The sequence below is a fragment of the Meriones unguiculatus genome, assembly GCF_030254825.1.
Source record: "Meriones unguiculatus strain TT.TT164.6M chromosome 13 unlocalized genomic scaffold, Bangor_MerUng_6.1 Chr13_unordered_Scaffold_28, whole genome shotgun sequence".
NCBI classification, from domain to species: Eukaryota; Metazoa; Chordata; class Mammalia; order Rodentia; family Muridae; genus Meriones; species Meriones unguiculatus.
Genome location: NW_026843644.1, coordinates 10,890,097 through 10,916,755, shown reverse-complemented (window position 1 = coordinate 10,916,755; position 26,659 = coordinate 10,890,097). Strand labels below are relative to the sequence as shown.

The 26,659-nt window shown below is 39.1% G+C and overlaps 1 protein-coding gene across 1 annotated transcript in view; it reads left to right on the top strand.

Annotated features, from left to right (window-relative positions):
• Positions 1-26,389, top strand: part of LOC132650690 (zinc finger protein 91-like) — a gene marked incomplete at both ends in the record, with an annotated part of 682,672 nt that extends 656,283 nt beyond the window's left edge. The window contains 1 exon segment of the mRNA XM_060376030.1: positions 25,143-26,389. Coding sequence (XP_060232013.1) covers positions 25,143-26,389 — 1,247 coding nt within the window.
• Positions 26,390-26,659: the final 270 nt, after the last annotated feature.

The following is a 26,659-nucleotide window of genomic DNA, read 5'->3' as shown; positions in this document are numbered from 1 at the left end:
TGACAGTAGAGGGCGCCAGATCTCACTATAGATGGTTGTGAGCTACTGTGTGGGTGTCGGGAATCGAACTCCCGACCTCTGGGAGAGCAGCTCTCTTCACCTCTGAGCCGTCGCTCCAGCACCTTGTATGTGTTTCTGACGAAATGTCCCGGAGACGGGAGCCAAGTTTAAATAGAAAGTTTACATATCACACTTTGGCCTGTATTTTTTCTGTAACACTTTGGGAAAGTCTGTGCAGCGAGGTTTCATGTTATAAAACTTTCTACTTTCTCTCCCCTCCCCCTTTTTCTCCTCCCCCTCCTCCTCTGCTTTTTCCATCCCCTCTTATCCCTCCTCCCCCTCCTCCTTGTGCCCCTCCTCCCCCTCCTCTTCATGCCCCTCCTCTCCCTCCTCCTCCTCCTTCTTCCCCTCCCCTTCCTCCTCCTCTTTCTCTTCCTAATTTTCCTCCTCCCCCCTCCTCCTTCCCCTCCTTTCTTGACACAGGTTCTCTCTGTGTAGCCTTGGCTGTACTGGACTCTGTAGATCAGGCTGGCATTAAACTCACAGTGTGCAAAGAAGGCGAGTGAGAGGAGAAACAGGGATGCTTCTGGGGAGCAGGGGAATCCAGAGAGAATTTGCACACTCAGTCACTCTTGACTGAGAGGGACAAACTATGAGAAGGGACTGAGGCGGTGACGCAGGAGGCAATGCCAGCCCTTTGAAATGGATTGGGAGGAACTGTGATCTCTCTTTGCTGGGTGGCCCTGCTAGGGCTGGCCCACAGGGCATATGGGTATCTGTGGCTGAGACATCTGAAAGGACAGTGAACAGCTGGAGCATTTCAAGTCTGCTCACAGTTCACAGTAACCAACTGATGTGGTATGCATCTGTTTATGAATTACTGGTTTCAGGCCAGCAAGGGCTATAAAGGGAGTTCTTGGGGCAGCCTGGAATACAAAAAGAGGTCTAGGTTAGCCTAGGCTATAGAGTGAGACCCTGTGTCAAAAAAGGAGTGGGGTCTTTATGTCTGGAGGGATTTGGTCCTGTTGGGTACCCATATTGAAGCCCACAAGACATGGAAGAAAGCTGGAAGCTCCAGTTTGCTTAACCAGAGAACGCAAGGAGAGATGTCATGACTGAACCCAGTTGGATTTTTTAGATGCTAAGTAATTAGTGAATTAAGAATAAAACAAAGGTTAGAAATACTTTGTACATTGCTGTTATATTCTATGGGTGTAATTAAATGTAAAGATCTAATCCTCATAAGATTGATATGTCCCTTTTAAATAAATTGTTGGTATTATTGTTTTGTATTGTTTTGTTTTTGAGACGGGGTTTCTCTGTGTTCCCTTGCTGTCCTGAACCCATTCTGTAGGCCAGGCTAGCCTTGAACTCACAGAGATCCTCCTGCCTCCGCCTCCTTGGGTGCTGGGATCATAAGTGTGCGCCACTGCAACTGGGCATAAATAATTTTTTTTACTTCAAAGAACAATGGGCACATTTTAAAAAACTTCAAAATAACATTCGAAATATTTCCTTAGACCGCTTTAAAATCAAAATAGCACCTACAATATTCAATACGTTAAAATAATGCTCATTGTAAAGTCCTAACACTGCAGGATACAGACCAAAAGTCTAACAGCCCGTTTTTACTATTCACAGCTACAAATTCCATTTTCCTCCCTAAACAATTCCTGTGTCCTGATTTTTTTTTTTCACGTAAGCGCAATAGTTCACTCTGGATATCCCATATAAACACATATTTCATGTATGTAAAGTATACACAGAAATATGTCTATATATCCTCACATGGTTATCTATCTATCTATCTATCTATCTATCTATCTATCTATCTATCTATCTATCTATCTCCCCACAAAAGAATATTTTTTCCCAACCAAATAGGATCTGTTACTTAGTACCATTTTTGGCCTTACTCTGTTTCTTCAACAGCAAATCTGAGCGCTCTCTCTGCACATATGCTGCATGCCAGCAGAGGGCACCAGATCTCACTACAGAAGGTCTTGAGCCGCTGTGTGAGTGGCAGGACTCTATAACTCAGGACCTTTGGGAGAGCAGCTGGCTCTCTTAACCTCTGAGCCTTCCCTCCAGCCCCTCTAAGAGGGGAAGTTTGGTAAGACGGAAAGAAAATAAAGAAGGGTGCTCTTGGTCAACCTGGTGCAAACACATACAAGCACAAGCATACAAGAGTTCGAACATAAGCAAGCTCACTTGTTCCAAGCTCGGCTCCCCTGTCTGGCCTCCCACATGTACAATCGAAAGTTTCAAGAAACCATTCCGGTTCCACCTGAAAGCCATCTGCCTGCCTTCCCCACTGGGCTCTGATTTTGATGTGACTCCGCTCACAGTGGGCGGGCCCCCATCCATCACTAATTAAGAAGATGTCTATGGAGGTCGCTGCTCACTGGCATGCTCAGCCTGCTTTCTTACAGACCCTGGACCACAAGCCCCGAGATGGCAGATCCTCCCCAACAGCCCTCATGGCTCCGCCCACAGTGGACGGGACCTCCCTATCAATCATTAATCAAGAAGATGCGGGGGGCTTATAACACACAGGACCACCAGCCCAGGCATGGCACCGCCCATGGTGGGCAGGAACTACCCATCAACCACCATAGCTCCACCCACAGTAGGCTGGGCCTCCTCACCATCACTAAGAAGGTCCCCCTTAGGGCCCTGCTCACAGGCTCACTCAGCCTGTTTTCTTATAGACTCTGTAAGACCAGCCCGGAGATGGCTCTGCCCTCAATGGGCGGGGTCTCCCTCCCAGCCCAGTGACTCTGTCTGGTCCTCTTCTCCCCTACTGCCTACTGACCCAGGACTTGACAGGTATAGATTTTCTATTCCTCCAAGATTTTTAGTTGTGGTATCTTTTTATCTTGGGCAGAGAGTTCCGAGGGAGCAAGAGGGCCAGCTTTAATTAACAGTCTAATAGACTCCAAGAAAAGAGCCTCAGTTAAAGAGAAAGCAAGGCCTCAGGTCACTGTGACCCAGAACCTCCCCCACCTCTGTCCCCTTCCCTCTTTCTCCCCCCTCACGTGCAAGCTAGGCCTGGTCCACAGCAGAGAACTTGGCTTTCTGAGTTCTCCAGTTAAACCTGTGATGTGGCAAAAGGCCAGTAATGAGACTGATTGCCATCAGCATCTGGAGGGCCCCCTGGCCTGTAAGGGAAGGACTGTAGAATCTGCCTCTGGTTCCCCAGAGGGAGAAGCTGCATGGAGGCTTTGGGTTCTTGGCGCTGGGCCAGACGATGGTTCCAACCTGGATAAAGGAGCAGGAGTTGGTTGAGGAGTGGGAGGAGGAGGTGGTGGAAAAAATATTTCCATGGGAGTCCCATGCTGTAAAACAGATTGGGGGGGTCTATGGAGCCAGGGCAGTGGCCTCTGGTTCAGGAGATTCTATGGAAGGAGAATTGTTAGGGGGAATCAAAAAGGGCTTAATCCACGGAGGTGGATGAGTCACCAGGTTCTTCCAAACTACAATATATGGCACCTGATCTGGGTGCCTGCATGCTTTCTGAAAAACTTTATCTTCCACTGCTAAGATGGTGGGAAGGTGGAAGGTTCCTTCTGGTGGCCAGCCCACATTGAAGGTGGGCCATTCTGAGCTGCAAAAAGTCATCATTTTTCCTTTTCTCACATCAACTGAAAGACCATGAGCTCTAGCTTTAACCTCTCCAAAATGAGTCAGAATCAAGTCAAGGGGTTTGGAAGTAGTCTGTCCCATATTGTCAGTCAGTCTATTCGTCAAGAGAATTCAAGAGAATAGAAGAAGTAAGGAGAACAATTTCAACAAATAGTAAATCACTCATGCACAAAAAGAACCGGCTGTCTCAGACAAAAACGAAACCAAAGGCAACAACTTACAGCCTATACCCAGGCTAACATCATGGGACAAAACTGAAATCATAGAAATGAAAACAGCTGCAGTTTTAAACAAAAGTAAAATCAAGCACTCTCAAGTAGACACAAAACCACAAACAATTAATCACAAAAATTAAACAGTAACTCCGGGCACAACATCAAGAGGGAAAAAAAAAAAAAAAAAAAAAAAACAATTAATCACACACAGAAACCAAGTAACACTGAAAACCTGGACTTCTTTGCCACAGAAGTTCCAGAAAACCTATCCTCACTCCAGTTCCCCTATCCCAGGAGTTCCGAGGAGGTGAAAACAGACAAAACCTGGACTTCTCTGCCACAGAATTTCCAGGAAACTGATCCTCACTCCAGAGGCAGAAACAGATCCTCACTCCAGTCCCCCTATTCCAGGGGTCCCGAGGAGGCAGAAATTCCAGGGCAACAAAATGTCTTTTGAAGCCCTCACAGCCTAGGCCCCAACACATCTGTCATACCTAAACTGGCTGCTCTTGTAAGCACCTCGAGGCTTTTCAGGAAAAGAAACAAAGAATAAAGGCAAACAAACATTTAAAGCAGATGGGATTAAGCTCTTCTGGCCAGGAGTCCTAGAGGTCTTGAGGCATCTCGGATGGGCGAGCCCCCAAATGTTATGCCAGGTTCACGGGACCCTCAGAGACCACCAGGAGATGACTCGATGCAACTGCAAGAGAGCTTTATTATGAGAGCAATCGAACTGGGGACCCAAGTCTCACTGGCACAGCAATAGAGAAGTGGGACCCCGAGTTCTGAGTGAACAGAATTTTTAAAGGGAAAGTCTATGAGCTGGGAGTTTCCATGGCAGCAAGCAGGGGGGCACAAGCCTTGGTGTTACAGAATTGGGTGAAGTTTAGCAGGGAAGGGTGACCTTTTCTGAGGCACATAATCACAATGGCTAAGGCATATAATCACAATGGCTATTTTTCTAAACCATATCTGAAACATTGGGGAGAATTTTCCCACCCGATTCTCAACCGATTCCCACTGATTATTGCCAGGGAGTTTGTCTCTATTTTCTATGAAGCATTTACTGTTATATTTCCTGGAGGCTGTTGCTAGGAGAGTTAACTTTGTTTTCTACCAGGTGTACATTCTGTGATATTTCCTGGTGCCTGAATTCAGTTCCCAGTCAAGATCTGTATTTCAAAATGGAGTTATATTCAGGCTATCTTAAGCTCTTCAGTTACTGTTTGACTTTGACTGAAGTTTGGATGAAGGACTTCCCAGCTATGAGGTAGAGATGAATGCACTGGACACTGAGTGTGTAACATAAATTACCTGTATCTTGGAAAATGAACAGGTGCCCTGGGAGAGTGGAAGATTGAATTTTAAAACATTTCCAAGATGAGGGTGTTGCAAGATATTTGATCCCAGTGTGATCCCTTAGATTGTGAACTGTAAAAACCTGTGCTTTGTTTTGTATGGTTGAACCCTAACACAAACCTTAATTCCACGGACTGTCTGTTTATTCTAAACAGGTGATTATGGTATGATTCTGTCATTCCCGGAACATACCTTTAATTCAAAAGCTCTCGGTGCACAGGATGAAATAATGTTAACCCTAGGTCAAGAGGCAAAGCAATAAACCAGCTGACAAGGATTAAAGAGTAAGTCGAACTTTCAGCTGAAATGTATTTAAGACAGAATGTAAAAGTGGAAGGAGTTTTAGCTTGGTAGCTTTTGGACTTTTTGAGCTTTGAGCTAGAAAGCCTTTGGCGTTGGGTTCCTTTGGCCTATCCCCCCTTAGCTGTCATCTGAACTGATGAGCTTTTGGGGCTTTTTACTTCTGGAGGTGAGGTAAGTAGGAAGGTCAGATGAATGCTTTCTCTGCCTCTCTGCGCTATCAGGTTTTAAAATTGAATAATTGGGATTTTCATTCTTTTATAACAACACTAAGGTTCTGTGTGCCCATAGGGGTTGGGGCAAAGCTAGAATGCCTCTGCTATCTGCATTATTTGATCATTGATCCACTGGTAGAGGAGCTACTACTGTCCTGAGACTCAGCTCCATTGTTCAAGCTAATGAGGGACTCTGGGCAGGCCTAGCAGTCAGGAGCAACAGTGAGAGGTAGTTTATGGTTTTGTTCTGGGATTTTCCTCTGATGTAGCTCTAAAGAGCTGTGACTGAGACCAGAGGCCATGTTATGCTGAGTGTGGGGCCATTGTCCTAAGGCCATGAAGAGCAGGCTGCTGAGGTATCACAGCCTGATCTGCTTTGACCGAGATGGACTGTGGTTCAGACTGTGGTTCAGGCTGTGGTTCTGTTGCTCTCCATGTGATGATCTCGGCAGAGACCCTTGGCCTTCGACCCTTCCTTTTCTGAGTGTTGAATGTCCAGAGAAGTGAGGACTTTGCAGCCTGGGCAGTAGAAAGTTGAGGTGCTTATAATATCACTATCTAGTGTGCACCACAGGCATTGGTTTTGCAGTGGACAGATTGGAAAACTGAAGGTCTCATTTCTAGAAATGATGAAGGTTGTATTCCACATAGAGCTTTGTGTAAAAAATTTTACAAATTGTTTTGAAACTGGAAGAAAAGGGGGGTGGTGGTCATCTTTCAGCAATACTTTTTTATGGGTTTTTTATGTTTTTTTTTTTTTTTATCCTTTCAACTTCCACCAGTCACAATGGCATGGTTTAGGGAAATTCAATTCCAGAGTACAAAAGGAATTTCTGAGATGCAGAATTTTGTCAGGGGTGCCTGGTTTTAAATAAGTGGATAGGGCAGATTCCACATCTTGTGACATAATTCATGCAGCAGGAAACAGAAACTAAATTATTTTCCAACATTTTTTTATGTGTGAGTGTTGGCTGTGCCTGAACCCACAAGGGGACATGAGGGACTACAAGCCATAGTCCAGCTTATGATCACCTCCATTTTCTAAGAGACTTCCAGAGCAAAAGGACTCTCTGGAAAGGAGGTTAGTAGTAGCTGGAGGGTCAGAAATATAACAGTTTAGGTGTCACTTTGTGTTTGTCTAGTAGCAGTTGTGAAATCTTTGTTTATTTAATTTGTATTAATTAGAAAATCAAAGGTATCTCTGGTCCAGTACACATTTTTCATGCTAGAGTTTCCTTATGTCTTTTCATGTAAACTTGACTATATTTTAGGCTTATGTTTTTGGCTTTTTCTCTCACCCACTCATTCTTTCACAAACACTGTACACATTCTTGATTATTGAAGTTTGTGGTAAGTACAGAAGTCACATCATGCCAGAAGATTATGAGATTCATGACATAGAATCATCCCTTATTTTTCTGTTTTCCTCTGTTTCTTACCAGGTGGCTTTTCTGATATGAGATAGAGATTTTGGATTGTTCTTTAGCAATCACATAAAGACAATTTGCACTTATGTCTGTAGAAGGCAGAAGAGACAACATGAAGGTGAGTGATACCAGTTGGCTAGTTTACTCTTTCTCTTTTGACATTTGCTTTTGGTGATCTGTCATTTTCTTCACAAGTTTCATGTGTCCAGTTGTCTCCATATTCGTTAGTTGGAAGATTTTATTCTCCTGAAAAGATTAAATCAAAACCCTGCCCCATCCCTAATTCAGGGGAAAGGGTCCTACCTTTTAGGCATGTTATTTTTTTATAGGGCAAAATGGTTTTTTGGAAATAGAAAAAGTATAATATCTCAATTAAAGTTAAAAAATCTTTGAAAGTTTACAAATATACCTTAAAGTGTATTTATTTCTAGATAATAAAGTATATTCACTTTGATTTTCAGCCTGCCTTTTACAAGCAGCTTTTAAATAAAATCACTGTAAATCCTATGTGCCTGCCTCTGCCTCCCAGGTGCTATGAAAAGGCCCGTGCCTCCCAAATGCTGGGATTAAGGCTATGAACCACCAACACCCTGTCATTGTAACTCCTGAATTCAGAAAACAACTAATTAATAGTGAACTGCTTGTCTCTGCTGGGATTAAAGGCACTGTCTATCACCACACTGCTCAAAAATTTTATATTCACTCCAAATTATTCCATCTCAAACAAATTTATAACTTTGAATTTACTTAAAACATTTAAACCTCTTAACTGTTTTTAATATGAAACAACAAAAGTATCCATTTTTATTTAAGAAGAAAACACTAGTCTTTATAAGTTTGTGTGGACTCAATGACCAAGCTGTCTGATGAACAGTTACCTCTGCTTATGCAGGGGATCTCTACTATTCAAATCTAATCATTATCAATTTTGATAGGATCCACCATTCCTTTCCTGTGGAGACATTTAGTTTTACCCGTGAAGACACAGTTCAACAGTTTCTCATTGTCTACTCCTTTTAGTTATGTTTACTTCTTTTTGTTGTACAGTATTTAGGTGTGCTGTTAAGTTGCTAGTAAGAGATCTTGCTGATTTTTTTTCTAAATGTACTTAGTGCTATGAACTGTCTAATGGTCAACATTTCTATTGTGTATTATGAGTTTTGATGTGTTATGTATTAATTTCATGGAATTATTGCAAGTTTCTTATATATTTTGATATTTCTACTGTTCAAGTATATCATCAATTTTGTAGAATAGTATATGAGTTGCTGAGAAGAGGGAATAATCTTTTGTGCTTGGGTGGATGTTCTGTAAACATCATTTGGGTATATTTAGTTTTTTGATGTTAGTTAGCTGGAACATTTCTCTGTTTAGTTTGGTCAGGAGGACCTGTCCATTGGTGAGAGTGATATATTGAAGTCTTTCCCTATCGGTTTATAAGGGTCAGGATGTGATGCAAGATGCAGAAGTGTTTCTTTTACTTTAATATGTCATGTTTTTTGCCATCTTCTTTTAGTTGTTTTTAAAGTCTGTTTTGTTAGATAATAAAATTGCTATACAAGCTTGATACTCTAGTCCATTTATTTGGAATATCTTTTCCAAACCTTTACCTTGAGATAATGTCTATCTTGATGTGAAGCTGTGTTGTATTTAGAAGAAGGGTGGATTCTATTTTATCATCAATTTTGTTTGTCTGTGTCTTTTTATTGGTGAATTTGGGTTGATGTTATTAAGAGATATCATTGAACAGTAATTGTTATTTTGGTGGTGGTGGTGGTGGTTTTAGCACCTTGAGTGGGGCTGTATTTATAGATACATATTATTTAAAATTGACCTCTTTATGGAACATCTTATTTTCCCCATTTGGTGACTGAAAGTTTCTGGGCATAGTTAGTAATTTGTGTTGGCTTCTGCAGTTTTTTAGAGTCAGAAGCACTCTGTCTAAGCCCTTCAACTTCTAGCATTTTTACTGAGAATACAGGATTAATTCCAATAGATCTGCCTTTTTTGTTTTTTGGTTGGTTTTTGTTTGTTTTGGTTTGTCTGATTGGTTGGTTAGTTTGTTTTTTTGTTTGTTTGTTTATTTTCAGTTGCAGCTTTTCATATTCTTTCTTCGTTCTGTATATTTAGAGTTTTGATTATTCTCTGGTAAGAGGACTTTCTTTTCTGGTTCAGTGTCTTTGGTATTTTGTATGCTTCTTGTGCCTTGATAGACATCTTCTTCTTTAGGTTAAGAAATTTTTCTTGTATGATTTTGTTGATAATGTCTTCTGGACCTTTGATCTCATCCTTCTTCTAATCTGATTATCAGCATGTTGTGTGTTGTCCTAATGTCCCAGAGTTCCTGGATGTTTCCTGAAAGTTTGTATGTAGACAGGCTGGTTTTGAACTTCCAGCTCTAACTCCAGTCGAGTGTTGGGCTTAAATGTAGGCCAACATGCCTGGCATCAACATCACCATCATTGGCTGCTGAGCATGGAATACATGGTTTTAGGTATTTATTTTGTTTTGTTTTGTATATGTAAGCATAGGCTATTGTGTTGATATTCATCAACATCTTGCATTTGAAATTTGACAGGGAGTATATTTAATTTCTTAGGAAGGCATTTAATCATGACACTATCTGACCTTTCTGAGTCATTGAATTGTGGGTTTGTGACACTCTCCTTACCTGTTGTATTTGTTTTTTTTAAATTTTATTTGTTTTATTCACATTTAATTTATTTTTAATTTAAATTTGTTTTTTTTAATTTATTCTCTGACATGAACTCGAGTCTTTGATTACCTCCTCCTGAGTGTTCCAGTCTTGCAATGCCACAGAGGAAGATGATGCAGCCATCCTTGATGAGACCTGATAAGCTAGAAGGGAAGGAATTCCTCCTCAATTAGGAGACTAGAGAAAGGGCATAGGGGCAGAAGAAGGAAGGTGGATGGGACTGGGTGGAGATGAGGAAGGGGGCTATGGCAAGGATACAAAGTGAACACATTGTAATAAATAAATAAATAAATAAAATTAAAAAATAATTTATTCATCTAACATCCCAATTGTAATCCTCTCCCTTGTCTTTTCCTAGTCTCACCCTCCATTCTTCTTTCCCCTTTATTCCATTTCCTATATCTCAGATACAGGGAGCCCTCCTCTCCTACCATCTGAACCCAGCCTATCAAGTCTCACTAGGACTGCCTGCATCCTCTTCCTCTGTGGCGTAGCAATGCCCCCTCCACCAAGGGGAAATGATCAAATAGCAGACAACAGAGTCCATGTCAAAGCCAGCACCTTCTCCCCTTACTATGGATCGAACATGGAGACTGAGCTGCCTATCAGCTACATCTGAGCAGAGGTCTGGTTCCTCTTCATGAATGGTCTTTGGTGGGTCCATCAGTCTCTGCAAGTCCCAATGGCCCCAGATTTGTTGTCCTTGTTGGTCTTCTTATGGAGGTCCTGTCAGCTATGGGTCTTTCTATCCCCCAAGACTTTCCTATGACCCCCTGTGCTCTGCTCAAAGTTTGGCTGTGAGTCTTAGCATCTGCTTTGATCCCCTGCTGGGTAGAGTCTTTCAGAGGGCATGTGTGTTAGGCTCTCATCCTGTTCCCTCTCCTCAGTCACTTCTGATGTCAATTCTATTTGCCCTTTTGAATAAGAATTGACCATTCTACATAGGGTCCTCTTTTTATGTAGCTCCTTTAGGCCAGTGGATTGTAGTATGTTTTTCCTGTATTATGGCTATTATCCACTTACAAATGAGTATATACCATGCATGTCGTTCTGCTTCTGGGTTACCTCACTTAGGATGATCATTTGTAGTTCTATCCACTTGCCTGAAAATTTCATGGTTTCCTATTTTTAAATACCTGAGTAGCTTTGCATTGTGTAAATGTACCACAATTTCTGTAACCATTGTTCAGTTGAGAGACATGTAGGTTGTTTCGAATTCTGGCTATTATGAATATAGATGCTATGAACATAGTTGAGCAAATATCTTTGTTAAATGGTGGAGGATCTTTTTGTTATATGCCCAGGAATTGTATAGCTGGGTCTTGAAGTAACACTATTTCCAATTGTCTGAGAAAGCATCAGATTGATTCCTAAAGTGGTTGTATAAGTTTGCACTCCCACCAGCAATTGGAGGAGTGTTTCTCTTTCTTCACATTCTAACTAGCACGTGCTGTCACTTCAGGTTTGGTCTTAGCCATGATGAGTTTAAAATGGAATGTCAGAGTAGTTTTGATTTGCATTTCCATGATGACTATGGATATTGAGAATTTATTTAAGTGTTTTCCACTATTTGATATTCCTCTGTGGAGAATTCTGTTTAGTTCTGTACCCCAGTTTGAGAGTGCATTATTTGGTTTGTTGGAGTTTAATTTATAGAGCTCTTTATAATTTTGTTTTTTATTTATAGAGCTCTTTATAGAGCTCTCTGTTTGTAGGGTTGGTGAAGGTCTTTCTCAGGCTGTAGGATGTTATTTTGTTCTATTCACAAAGTTCTTTGCTTGATAGAATCTTTTCGTATCATGAGATCCTATTTATTAATTGTTGATTTTAGAGCCAGTGCTCTTGGTATTCTGTTTAGGGAGTTATCTTCTATGCCAATGAGATCAAGGCTCTTTCCCACTTTTTCTTCTAACAGATTTAGCGTATTTGGTTTTATGTTGGAAGTCTTTGATCAACTTGAACTTTAGTTTACTGCAGGGTGATAAATACGGATCTATTTTTATTTTTCCACATGTGGACCTCCAGTTAGAGCAGCACAATTTCTTGAAGATGCTGTCCTTTTTCCATTGCATGGTTTTGGATTCTTTGACAAAAATCAAATGTCCATAGGTGTGTGGGTTTTTTTATGGGCCTTCACTTTAATTCCATTTATCCACCAGTCTGTTTTTATTCCAGTACCATGCAGTTTTTATTACTATTGATTTATAGTAGAGCTTGAGAGCAGGGGTGGGGATACCTCCTTAAGATCTGCTATTGTACAGGATTATTTTAGCTATTCTGGAATTTTTATTTTTCCATATAAAGCTGAGAATTGTTTTTTCAAGGTCCAGGGGGAATTGTGTTGATATTTTGATGGGAATATCATTGAATCTGTAGATTGTTTTTTGGTAAGATGGCAATTTTTACTATGTTGATCCTACTGCTCCATGAGCATGATATTTCTATCTTCTGGTATCTTTTTCAATTTCTTTCTTTAGAGTCTTGAAGTTGTTGTTTTGTTTTGTTTTGTTTTGTTTCATATAGGTTTTTCACTGGCTTGTTGAGGATAACACCAAGATACGTCAGTTTTTTTTTCCTGCCTATTGTGAAGGGTGTTGTTTTCCTAATTCTTTCTCAGTCGATTTGTCTTTTGCATACAGGTGTGCAACTAATTTTTTTGAGTTAACTTTATATCCAACCACTTTCAACTGTAGGAGTTCCCTACAGTAGAATTTTTGGGGTCACTTTTGTTACCTGTCATATCATCTGTGAAGAACAATACTTTGACTTATTCCTTATCAAATTGTATCCCCTTGATCTCCTTTAGTTGTCTTATTGTCCTAGATAGGACATTGAGTAGTGTATTGAAGAGATTTGGAGAGAGTGTGTGGCCTTGTCTTGTCCGCGAGTTCAGTGGAATTGATTTAACTTTTTTCCATTTAGTTTGATGTTAGCTATAGGATTGCTGTACATTGTCTTTATTATTTTTAGATCTGTGCCTTTGTCCCCAGTCTCTCCAAGACTTTAAACAAGAATAACTCTTGGATATTATCAAATGCTTTTTTGGCTTATAAGAAAATGATCCTGTACTTTTTTTAATTTGTTTATATGATGGATTAAGATTCCATATATTGAACCATTCCGGCATGCCTGGGATGAAGCCTACTTGGTCATGTTGGATGATATTTTTGGTATGTTCTTGGATTTGGTTTGCGATTATTTTATTGAGTATTTTTGCATCATTGTTCATAAAAGAGATTAGTCTGAAGATCTCTTTCTATTCTGGGGTCTTTGAGGATTTATCAAGGTGACTGTTGTCTTACAAAAGGAGTTTGGTCATGTTGTGTCCATTTCTATTTTGTGGAATAATTTGAAGAATATCAGTTTTCACTCTTCATTGAAGGTCTTGTAGAATTCTGCTCTGAAATCATCTCGCACTTGGCTTTTTTTTTTTTTTTGGTTGGAAGGATTTTGACGGCTGCTTCTATTTTTTTAGGCAGTATAAGACTATTTAATATCTTTACCTGATTTTGATTCAACTTTGGTAAGTGGAATCTAACAAAAGAATTTTATATTTCATTTAGATTTTTCAAATTTTGTGGCATATAGGCTTTTGACATAAGAGCTAATAGTTCTTTGGATTTTCTCAGTGTCTGTTATCTCTCTCTATTCCTTTCAGACTTTGTTGATTTGGATAGTGTCTTTCTGCCATTTATTTAGTTTGGCTAAGAGTTTGTCTATATATTTTATTTTCTCAAAGAACTAGCTCTTGGTTTCGTTGATTCTTTGAATTATTCTCTTTGTTTCTAATTTATTGATTTCAGCCCTGAGTTTGGTTATTCCTAGTGGTCTACTCCTGTTGGGTGTGTTTGCTTCTTTTTTTTCTAGGGCTTTCAGGTGTGCCATTAAGTTGCTTGTATGGGATGTCTCCAATAGCTTATGAAGGCCTTTCGTGCTATTAAAAGTCCTCTTAGGACTGCTTTCATTGCAACCCACGAGTTTAGGTATGATGTGCATTCATTTTCATTGAACTGTAGGAAGTTCTTTCTTTATTTCTTTCCTGACCTAGATTTCATTAAGTAGGGAGTTGTTCAGTTCCCACGTGTGTGTAGGCTTTTTATTATTTCTGTTATTGTTGAGGTTCATCTTTAGTCCATCATGGTCTGATAAGATACAAGATATTATTTCAGTCTTGTATCTTTTGAGGCCTGGTTTTTGACCTACTGTATGGTCAGTTTTGGAGAAGGGTCCGTGAGGTGCTAAAAGAAGATATATTTTCTTTTTGGGTTTAAAAATTCTCTAGATATCTGTTAGGTCCATTTGATTCATGACATCCATTAGTGTCATTATCTCTCAGTTTAAGTTCTTTTCCATTGCACTGTCCCTTGATGGTAGTGACATGTTGACATCTCCCACTATTAATGTATGGTAATTGATATGTTCTTTAAGGTTTATTAATGTTTCTTTTATAAATGTGGTGTCCTTGTATTTGGGGCATTGTTGCTCAGAATACAGATGCCATCTTGGTGGAATTTTCCTTTGATTAGTATGAAGTATCCTTCCTCATTTCTTATTTATTTATTATTTATGAGCAATAACTGATATCTGTCAATATTTGCAAAGTTTGAAAATATGTGTAACAGCATAGTTCTTAAAATATCTTTCAAAATTTTATTGTTTTCTTTTTAATTTTTATTTATAACAATTTATTTATTTTGTATTCCCACTGTACCTCCTTCCTTCCTCCCCTCCCAATCCTTCCCTCCATCTTCCCCACCCCTGTGCTTCTCTCAGTCCCCTGATAAGGGAGGTCCTCCTCCTTTTCACTCTAATCCTAATCTATCAGTTCTTATCAGGAGTGGCTGCATTGTCTTCTTCTGTGGCATGGCAAGGCTGCTCCCCTCTCGGGGGAAGGTGATCAAAGAGCATGCCAATAAGTTCCTGTCAGAGACAATCCCTGTCCCCATTACTATGAAGCCCACTTGGATACTGAACTGCTGTAGTCTACCTCTGTGCAGGGATTTCAGGCCATCTCCATGAGTGGTCCTTGGCTGGAGCACCAGTTTCAAAAAGACCACTGTGTCCAGAACTTTTGGAACTGTATCTGTCCTTGTGGAGCTCCTGTCCTCTCCAGGTCTTACTATCTCCCACTTCTTCCATAGGATTCCCTGCACTTTGCCCAAAGTTTGGCTATGAGTCTCAGAATCTGCCTCGATACCCTGCAGGGTAGTGCCTTTCAAAGGCCCTCTGTGGTAGGCTCCTGTCCTGTCCCTGTTCTCTACCTCATCTGATGTCCATCCTCTTTGCCTTTCTGCATGGGGTTTGAGCATCTTAGGCAGCATATTCCTTCCTGATTAACTTTCTTAAGTGTACAGATTTTAGTATTTTTGTCCTATATGTTATATCCAATATCCACTTTTATGAGTGAGTATACACCCTGTGAGTCTTTCTGCTTCTGGGATACCTCACTCAGGATGATCTTTTCCACTTTCCACCATTTACCTGCAAATTTTATTTTTTCCTTGTTTTTCATTGCTGGGTAATATTCCATTGTATAGCTATACCACAATTTCTGTATCCATTCTTCAACTGAGGGGCAGCTGTGCGGTTTCCAGCTTCTGGCTATTACAAATAAAGCTACTACAAACATAGTTGAGCAGATGTCCTTGTTGTATACTTGAGCGCCTTTTGGATATATGCCTAGGAGTGGTACAGCTGGATCTTGAGGAAGCGCTATTCCTAACTGTCTGAGAAAGTGCCAGGTTGATTTGTACAGTGATTGTATAAGTTTACATTCCCACCAGCAATGAAGGAGGGTTCCTCTTTCTCCAAATCCTATCCAGCATGAGTTGTCACTTAAGTTATTCTTCTTAGTCATTTTGATGGGTGTAAGGTGAAATCTCAGGGTGGTTTTGATTTGCATTTCCCTGATGACTAAGAATGTTGAACATTTCTTTAAGTGTTTCTCTGCCATTCTATATTCCTCTACTGAGAATTATCTGTTTAGCACTGTACCCCATTTTTTAATTTGGGTTACTTGATTTGTTGGTGTTTAACTTCTTGAAATCTTTATAAATACTGGATATTAACCTTCTGTCAGATATAGGGTTGGTGAAGATCCTTTCCCAATCTGCAGGCAGTCATTTTGTTTTGACAACAGTTTCCTTTGACTTATAGAAGTTTTTCAGTTTCATGAGGTCCCATTTATTGATTGTTGCTCTTGGAGCCTGTATTGTTGAATTTCTGTTCAGGAAGTTGTCTCCTGTTCCAATGAGTTCAAGGCTCTTCCTCACTTTTTCTTCTAACAGGGTTAGTATGTCTGGTTTTATACTGAGGTCTTTGATCCACCTGAACTTTGGTTTTGTTCAGAGTAATAAATATGGATCTATTTGTATTTTCTACATGTAGACATCCATTTAGACAAGCACCTTTTGTTGAAGATGCTATTTTTTTTTCCGTTGTATGGTTTTGGCATCTTTGTCAAAAATCAGGTGTCCATACTGTGTGGGTATATTTCTGGGACTTCTATCTGATTCCGTTGATCCACTAATTGGTTTCTATGCCAGTACCATGCAGTTTTTATTACTGTTGCTCTATAGTAAAGAGTAAGATCAGTGATGGAGATACCTCCAGAAGACCTTTTATTATGGAGAATTATTTTAGCAATTCTGGGTTTCTTGCTATTCTACATGAAGTTGAGAATTTTTCTTTCAAGGTATGCAAAGAATTGTGTTGGTAATGTGTTGGGAATTGCATTAAATCTGTAGATTGCTTTTGGTAAGAGGATCATTTTTACTATGTTAATCCTGCCAAGTCATGAGCATGGGAGATCTTTCGATCTTCTGATATCTTTTTCTATTTCTTTTTTCATAGAGTTGAAATTTTTTCATACAAGTCTTTGACTTGCTTGGTTAGGGTCACACCAAGGTACTTTATGTCCTTTTTGACTATTGTGAAGGGTGTTGTTTACCTAATTTCTTTCTCATCTCTTTTGTCTTTTGTATATAGGAGGGCTACTTATTTTTTGAGTTGATTTTGTATCCAGCCACTTTATCATCTACAAATAGTGATACTTTGACTTCTTCCTTTCCCATTTGTATTCCCTTGATCTTTTTTAATTGTTTTATTGCTCTAGCAAGAACTTAGAGGACTATGTTGAAGAGATATGGAGAGAGTAGGCAGCCTTGCCTTGTCCCTGATTTCAGTGGGATTGATTTAAGTTTCTCTCCATTTAGTTTGATGTTGGCTATAGGCTTGCTGTATATTGCTTTTCTTATATTTAGCTATGTGCCTTGTATCCCTGATATCTCCAATACTTTAAACATGAATGGATGTTGGATTTTGTCAAATGCATATTCAGAACCTAAGGAGATTATCATGTGTTTTTTTTTCTTTCAGTTTTGTGGATAACATTGATAGATTTCCATATATTGAACCACCCCTACATACCTGGGATGAAGCCTACTTGGTCATAGTGGATGGTATCGTTGATGTGTTCTTGTATTGGGTTTGCAAAGTATTTTGTTGAGTATTTTTGCATCAATGTTCATAAGGGAAATTGGCCTGAAGTACTCTTTCTTTGTTGGGTCTTTGTGAATTGTAGGTACCAAGGTGACTGTGGCTTCAATGAATAAGTTTGGTAGTGTTCCTTCTGTTTCTATTTTGTGGAATAGATTGAAGAGAACTGGAGTTACCTCTTCTTTGAAGGTCTGGTAAAATTCTGTACTGAAACCACCTGGCCCTGGGCTTTTTGTGGATCTGAGACTTTTGATGAATGCTTCTATTTCCTTAGGAGATATAGAACTATTTAATTGATTTACCTGGTCTTGATTCAGCTTTGGTAAGTGGAATTGATTAAGAAAATTGTCCATTTTATTTAGAGTTTCAAATTTTGTGGCAAATAGACTTTTGAAATAAGTCCTAATTGTTTGGATTTCCTCAGTGTCTCTTGTTTTCTCCCCCTTTTCATTTCTGATTTTGTTAATTTGGATAGTATTTCTCTGCCTTTTAGTTGGTTTGGCTAAGGATTTGTCTATCTTCTTGATTTTCTCAAAGAATCAACTCTTGGTTTCATTGATTCTTTTAATTGATTTGTTTCTAATTGATTGATTTCAGCCCTGAGTTTGATTATTTCCAGACATCTACTCCTTTTTGGTGTGTCTGCTTCTTTTTTTTCTTAGGGCTTTTAGGTGAGCCATGAAGTTTCTTGAATGAGATGTTTTAAATTTCTTTTTGACGGCACTTAGTGCTATGAACTTTCCTCTTAGCACCGTTTTCACCGTGTCCCATAAGTTTGGGTATGTTGTGTATTCATTTGCATTGAATTCTAGGAAGACTTTAATTTCTTTCTTTATTTCTTCCCTGACCCAGCTGTCATTTACTAGTAAGTTGTTCACTTTCCATGTGTGTGTTGGCTTTTTGCTATTTCTGTTGTTGTTGAGGTCCAGCTTTATTCCTGGTGATCAGATAGGAAAAAAGGGATTATTTCAATCTTCTTGTATATGTTGAGGCTTGCTTTGTAATCAACCATATGGTCTATTTTGGACAAGGTTCCATGAGGTGCTAAATAGGTACATTCTTTTGTCTTTGGGTGTAAGGTTCTGTAGATGTCTGTTAGGTCCATTTGATTCATGACCTCTGTTAGAGATATTTTTTCTTTGTTTCTCTGTTGTGTTGACCTGTTCTTGTTGAAAATTGGATGTTGAAGTCTCCCACTATTAATGTATGGTGATCTATGTGTGGTTTAAGTTTTATTAATGTTTCTTTTATAAGCATGGTGCCTTTGTATTTGGAGCATGGTTGTTTAGGATTGTGATGTCTTCCTGGTGGAATTTTCCCTTGATGAGTATGAGCTGTCCTTCCCCATCTCTTTTTATTAATTTTGGTTGAATATCTATTTTATCAGATATTAGAATGGTTAGTCTTGCTTGATTCTTGGTCCCATTTGGTTGGTAAAATGTCTTCCAGAACTTTACCCTCAGGTAATATCTATCTTTGTGACTTAGGTGTGTTTCTTGTATGCAGCAGATTGTTGGGTCTTGTTTACACATCCATTCTGTTAGTCTGCATCTTTTTATTTGAGAATTGAGTCCATTGATGTTGAGAGAGATTAATGACCAGTGGCTGTTAGATCCTTTGATTTTGATGTTGGCTGTGTAGTAAGTTTGTGTTTTGTTTTGCTGTAGTGAGATTAATTATTTCCTGTTTTTTCTTGAAAGTAGTTAGTTTTCTTGGGTTGTATTTTTCCATCTAGTATCTTCTATAATGCTGGATTTGTGTGTAGGTATTGTTGAAATTTGTTTTTGTCACTGAAAATCTTGTTTTCTCCATCTATGAGGACTGAGAGTCTAGGAAGGTATAGTAGCCTGGGCTGACATCTATGTTCTCTTAGGGTCTGCATGATATCTATCCAGGCCCTTTTGACTCTCATAGTTTCTGTTGAGAAGTCAGGTGTGATTCTGATGGGTTTGCCATTATATGATACTTGCCATTTTTCCCATGCAGCTTTTAGTATTTTTCTTGTTCTGTATACTTCCTGTTTTGATTATTATGTGGTGGGAGGATTTTCTTTTCTGGTCTATTTTATTGGGTGTGTTCTGTAGGCCTCTTGTGTTCTTATAGACCTCTCCTGTAAGTTGGGGAATTTTTCTTCTATGATTTTGCTGAAAATATTTTCAGGGCCTTGGAGGAGGGAATCTTCTTTTTCCTCTATTCCTATTATTCTTAGGTTTGGTCTTTTCATATTTCTTGGATTTCTTGGATGGTCTGTGTCAGGAATTTTTTAGATTTAACATTTTATTTGATGGATATATTGATTTCTTCCATTGTGTCTTTCACACCTGAGATTTCTTTTCCATCTCTTATAGTCTATTGGTTATGCTTACCTCTGTAGTTCCTGTTTTCTTCCCTAAGTTCGTTCTCTCCAGCATATTCTCCATTTGTGTTTTCAGTCATTTTTCCAGTTATATTTTCAGTTCTTGAGCTGTTTTGTTGATTTCCTTCACCTGACTATATTTTTCTTCAGTTCCTTCAGCTGTTTCTTTGAACAATCCTGTTTCTTTAATTTCTTTCAGTGATTTTAGTATTTCTTCTGTAAAGGCCACAAATTGTTTGGCTGTAACTTCCTGTATTTCTTTACAGATGGCCACAATCTGTTTGTCTTTATCTTCTTCCATTTCTTTGCAGATGTCCATGATCTGTCTGACTTTATCTAGTTCTTTATGCAGTTTGTTTGTTTCCTCTATTATCCTCTTCTTAAGCATAGATGCAAAGTCATCTTTTTGAATTTCATTTACGTTGGTGTATCCAGGGCTACTTGCCCCTGTCTAAACTGAGTTCTGGAGATGCCATATTGCTCTCTCGTTTGTTGGTTGAGATTTTACACTTGCCTCTACCCATTTGGCTATCTTGGGTGTTGGGTGTTAGATTCTGGTGCTTCCTGGAATCCTGTGGTGGGAAGAATCCCCCTGGTAGGAAGATGATTTTTACCGATGGAGGCCTCCTCAGGTTTTGGGGTATGGTCACTGAATAGCAGGTGTTTTGCAGGAATTGCCACAGCTCATCTTAGGCGTACAGACCTTAGTGGTAATTGTGGCCTTTGTTAGTAAACGGGGCTCTCCTCTAACCCAGAGAAGTCCAGGAGACAGCTGCCCTGCAGCTTGGTATCTTGCTATAAATTTAGTGAGCTGCAGCTGTAACCTGGGTGCCATGTGGTTTGGTCAGTTTAGTTAGAAAAAACTCGTTGTCCATTGGAGCAATATTTGGGGGTTGATCTTAGGAACCCAGGCTTCTGGAGGTCTGAGTTTGGGGCTCTCTGCCCCAGTACCCAAGTGGTAATCAGTGGCATGTGAGCACTACTCTCATGTTTGCAGCAGGAGGCTAGAGTCTGGAGCCTGTGGATAGCCAGAAACTTTTCTAGAGCTAGGTGTCCTGAGGTAGGGCCAGATATTTCCGCCACCTTTGGGTTTTTTCTCAACAGAAAGACGCAGTCTGTACTGTTGGGGAGGGGGCGTGTGGAGTGAGTAGGCACTTGCTTGGGAGTGGTGGCTCCAAGCTGGTGACTGGACAGGAACCTGAGAACTTTTTCTGAGAACATTCCCGTATGTGTGGTGTTAGTGGTAGTGGGGGGTCAGCTGAGTACTCTAAGCTGGGACCTGCTGTTTCCCTCCCTGTGGGGTTTTCTCCCAACAGGAAAACCCAGCCTCTAGTGCCCTGGGGCACACAGTTCTATCTGTGATGGAGAGTTAGTTGTGGGGTTGGCGGTTGGAGCCCCACTCAGGGCTGGCTGCTTTGTGCCTGCAGGTCTGCAGGACCTTTTCCAGGGATAGACTGGTTGACCTGAGGTCAGCCCTACTTGCTTCCTTCTCTGGGGTTTTCTCAAGACTGGGACTCCCAGTCTCTTGTGTCCTGGGGTACACAGTTCAGCCTGGGAAGGTGATCAGGACATGCAAGAGTGTGCTTCTGGTCAAGTGACCCAGTGACTGTGTGACCTGGGGTTTCTTCTGGGTTCTTGCTGGGTGACCTGAGAGTAGACCCAACTTATTCCCACTCCGTGGAGTTTCCTCTCACCTGAGAAACACAATTGCTTTTGTTTTAGGGTCCAGAGTTCAGCCTCTTAGTCACTGTACCAATATTGCTGCCCTGCTCCTCAGACAGTGTCATCCCAGCACCGCCATCTTGGATTACCCCTTTCTCATCTCTTTCAATTAATTTTTGGTGAAAGTCTATTTTATTAGATATTAGAATGGTTACTCCTGCTTGCTTCTTGGGTCTATTTGCTTGAAAACCTTATTCCTGCTAAAACATCCCAAGAAATTTTCAAGGGATTAGCTGAGTGCTCTGAGGTTGAACCCAATTGCTTTTCTCATCTCACCTGGTAAATACAGTCAGTGGTGTTTGGAGGCTTACAGTTCCAACTATTGGTCACTGTGCAGTCTCTGCTACCCTGCTGATCAGACACAGTGTGAGTTCAGCCCTTCCAGCTGGGATCTGTTTTTAATTTTTACTGAATATGAGTATTTTGATTGTATGCATGAATATGCATCTCTTGTGTGCCTGATCTTCACTATAGTCTGAAGATGTGTTCAGAACTCACGAACTGATAGTAGTGGGTTCCAGGTAAACAATGACAATTGAGCCCACTTATTTGGAAGAGTAGCAAGAGCTCCTCACTGCTGAGCCATCTCTTCTACCTTATGTTGCTTATTTATGATCAGCATTGACATTGCTAATATTTTCATTTTTCTATTTTTAGCTGTTTAAACATGCATTCCCTTTTAGTAAGATGTTATTAGAGTTAAAGTTTAAGCTGGGGCAGTGCAGATTTCTGGAAAAGGAATGCACAACTGGAGTGGATGTATAATTTCTTGTACAAGCTTCAGTTAAGACCTCTGAGTTCTTTCAATCTTTTATGTTTGTTTGATTGACTTTTAGGGGAGGCTCTGTCTTACTATATAGGTCTAGCTGTCCTGGAACTTTTTGCATAGATCATGCTGGCATCCAATTCAATAAGATACACCTGCATCTGCCTCCTGAGTGATGGAATTAAGGCATAATAGAATACACCCAGCTTGTCCATAATTTTTGTAGTTAGTAACTGTTCATAAATTTCTCTGATGTGTACTTAGTACTGCTCATCCCTTAATTTCTCTGTGTGTCTCTGTCTCTCTTTTTCTATTTCTCTCTCTTCTCTCTGTCTTTGTCCACATTAATTACCATGACTATTCAAAAGCTATATCCTATTCAAAAGAGTTCAGATATGACATAGTTAAACTTCATTATTCAGTTTTCTTCTAAAATGACTTAGTGATAACATTAACACTTATGTTTTAATAGAAAAGTTTTAATCTTTATTTTTAAACTGTAGACTATACATGATTTAGAAAGGAGAATAAACAAAACAATGATCAAAGAATAATCATGTGTTCTATGCCTTTTCTTTTGTCTGTGAACTCAGAAATATGATGTTATCAGCTATGATTATTGTTGCTTGCCACTCACATTATTTTTATCCATCTGTTCACTGTAGTACAATTTCCCTTCCACAAATATATGAGCCCCCATTTTCATATACTGGTATGCCACATCTCTGATCCCTGGTCAAAACATGATATCCAGTGCCATGTTGTCTTTTGACTGACACCACCCATCTGTTCACTGTCACGTGATAGCCACATATCATTTGTTGCTAGATAAAATATCATGCCTGTGTTTTTTCCTTCCACCTGTCTCATGAAAGTGTCCTGACCTACTCACCCAAGTAACTGAAGATGATTCATAGATCACTCAAGAACCCAACTAATGGCTACTTCATATTCATGTCTTACAAACCAATACAAAACCTTTAACACAGGTTTTCAAAGCAAGCCTTTTTTTTCCTTTACAATCTAACCTTTAGGCTTTTTCTTCTCCCATCCTTTACCTGATGCACAGCACCCAACTGTCTAACATTAGCACTTCTGTGTCAGAACATAAATGGAAGAAGCATTAGAATTATATGATTATATTGCCAATGAAATATAAATTTATATTGTTGCCAGTCTTTCTTTTTTACAAATGTATGGTATATTTTAGAATTCAGTGACCTTTAATGATGTCCATGTGAAATTCAGCCAAGAAGAGTGGGCCTTGCTGGAACCTTCCCAGAAGCAACTCTACAAAGTTGTGATGCTAGAGACCTGTGAAAACCTCACTGCTATAGGTAAGACTGCAATTTTTCTTTCACTTTAAAAATAAAAAGACAACTCTTACTTTGTTATTGATCCTCTTCTGTTATTCCAATTGAGAATGAGGAGGAATGAGGTAAATAAAACAGGCATGGTTCTAAGAGTCACAGAAGATAGTGATTTAAGTTTTGCCTTAATAATAACATGATATTTCCAATAATATATATTTTCTGGTACTATATTTTAGGCTACAATTGGGATGACCATAATATTGAAGAACATTTTCAAAGTTCTACAAGTAATAAAAAGTAACTTTATGTGCATGTTGATACAGATATAAATCTTAAATTTTAATGTGTCCTGGAAGTTTGGTGTTTTTTTGTTTGTTTGTTTGTTTTTTTGTTTATTGGCTGCTTTTTATTTTCTGTTTTTGAGATAGAATTTTTTCTGGGTATCTGTGACTTTCTTAGACTTGCTTGTTAGACCAGCCTGACCTCGAAATCACACATATCTGCCTGTTTCTGCCTCCATGAATCCATGGATTAAAGGCTCGTAGCAGCACACCTGGCTGTGTCCTGGAGGTTTTAAAGAAAAGCAACAGTGTGAAAACAGCACTGCTTTGAGTATAATCTCACAATTCCATTTACCTCAATGTCAGGTATCTGATTTGTGTTTGCAAGGCATTCCTTAAGATAGAAGAAAATAAAATAATGTTGTAACAGAAAATACCATTTAAATCATATAGACATTACAGCTACTGAGTTGAACTGCCAATCTGTTTAGTCTCATTTTATCTACTCAGATATTGTAAGAGGTATACATATTGAATAGGTGATCAGTATGTGTCCAAAACTTTCTAATAACAACCACTGTTACTCATATTCATGCAGTCATATTGTAAAGTTTAGTGAAAGGAGCAGCTTATGAGAGTCAAGAATATTGTTGTGAAGAAACCTTAATCCCTATATGACATGTCTATAATGAACAAAAAACAAACTGTGTTAATTCAGTGAGGGAATCCTTTATTATTCTTGTAATTTAAATAGGTATGTCATATGTCACAATGTTTGTAAGGCACATGAGCAGAGGAATATTGAAAGAAGCAGTGTACCTGTCTTTCTCCAAGAACAATTAACTTTGTAGTAGTCCCCACTTTGAGTAGATTTTCTGAATGCGATAAATGGTTACTATTAATTGGTTTTGCAACTTCACTGAGAATTCATCAGCAACTAATACTGCTGAAAATACCTATGAATACTAAGAATTTGGAACTTCTGCTTCTCGTGGCTCACTTTGCAAAAGAAGTGTCATTCATACAATAAAAACAATGCAAATGGGATTGCTGTGGTAAAGGTCTGTATACTTACAATAATATATATATGTATGTATATATATATATATATATATATATATATATAAAACTCTTATAGAAAAATGAAGCTATAAAAGTGAACCACGTAACAAATGCTCTTACCATCACAGAGATCTTCAAAAATACCCATAATGAAGGGAAAAACCATTAATGTAAATAACATGATAAAACTTTAAAATTTGATTCTCCTTTACCATTAGATCAAATTATGAAATTAATTAATATAGATAAATATATTTATTAGGGTAAAGCACTGATTGTGGTAAATCTTTCACATGTGGTAATTATCTGTGCAGGCATGCAAGCAGTCGTACTGGAGAGAAACCTTCTAAATGCACTGTATGTGGTAAAGTCTTCTCCTATACCAGTGATCTCATAAGGCATAAAAGAGCACACACTGGAGAGAAGCCTTTCAAATGTAATCAATGTGGTAAAGTGTTTGCACAAAAGAGTCATCTCATAAGCCATAGAAGAACACATACTGGAGAGAAACCTTATGAATGTAACCAGTGTGGTAAAGCCTTTGCAGAAAACAGTACTCTCTTAAGCCATAAAAGAACACACACTGGAGAGAAACCTTATGAATGTAACCACTGTGGTAAAGCCTTTGCAGAAAACAGTACTCTCTTAAGCCATAAAAGAACACACACTGGAGAGAAACCTTATGAATGTAACCAGTGTGGTAAAGCCTTTCCACAAAAAAGTCATCTCATAAGCCATAAAAGAACACATACTGGAGAGAAACCTTATGAATGTAACCAGTGTGGTAAAGCCTTTGCAGAAAACAGTACTCTCTTAAGACATAAAAGAACACACACTGGAGAGAAACCTTATGAATGTAACCAGTGTGGTAAAGCCTTTGCAGAAAACAGTACTCTCTTAAGCCATAAAAGAACACACACTGGAGAGAAACCTTATGAATGTAACCAGTGTGGTAAAGCCTTTGCAGAAAACAGTACTCTCTTAAGCCATAAAAGAACACACACTGGAGAGAAACCTTATGAATGTAACCAGTGTGGTAAAGCCTTTGCAAAAAACAGTACTCTCTTAAACCATAAAAGAACACATACTGGAGAGAAACCTTTTGAATGTAACCAGTGTGGTAAAGCCTTTGCACAAAACAGACATCTCTTAATCCATAAAAGAACACACACTGGAGAGAAACCTTATGAATGTAACCAGTGCAGTAAAGCCTTTCCACAAAAAAGTCATCTCATAAGGCATAAAAGAACACATACTGGAGAGAAACCTTATGAATGTAACCAGTGTGGTAAAGCCTTTGCAGAAAACAGTACTCTCTTAAGACATAAAAGATCACACACTGGAGAGAAACCTTATGAATGTAACCAGTGTGGTAAAGCCTTTGCAGAAAACAGTACTCTCTTAAGACATAAAAGAACACACACTGGAGAGAAACCTTATGAATGTAACCAGTGCAGTAAAGCCTTTCCACAAAAAAGTCATCTCATAAGCCATAAAAGAACACATATTATAAAGAAACCTTATGAATATACCCAACATGATAAAGCCTTTGAACAGCAGTGTGGTATCCACAAAAAAGAAAAGACACACAGTGGAGAGAAGCCTGGTGAGGGTAATTAGTGTGATAAAGCCTTTGCATGTAATATTCATCTCCTAAGACAACAAAACATTGTGCAGGGAAACCATATGAATATAACTATGTGGCAAAGCCTTTGAACATAACTTCTCCTAATAAATAAAAGAACACATACTGGAAAGAAGCCGTCTGACTGCAATCAATGTGAA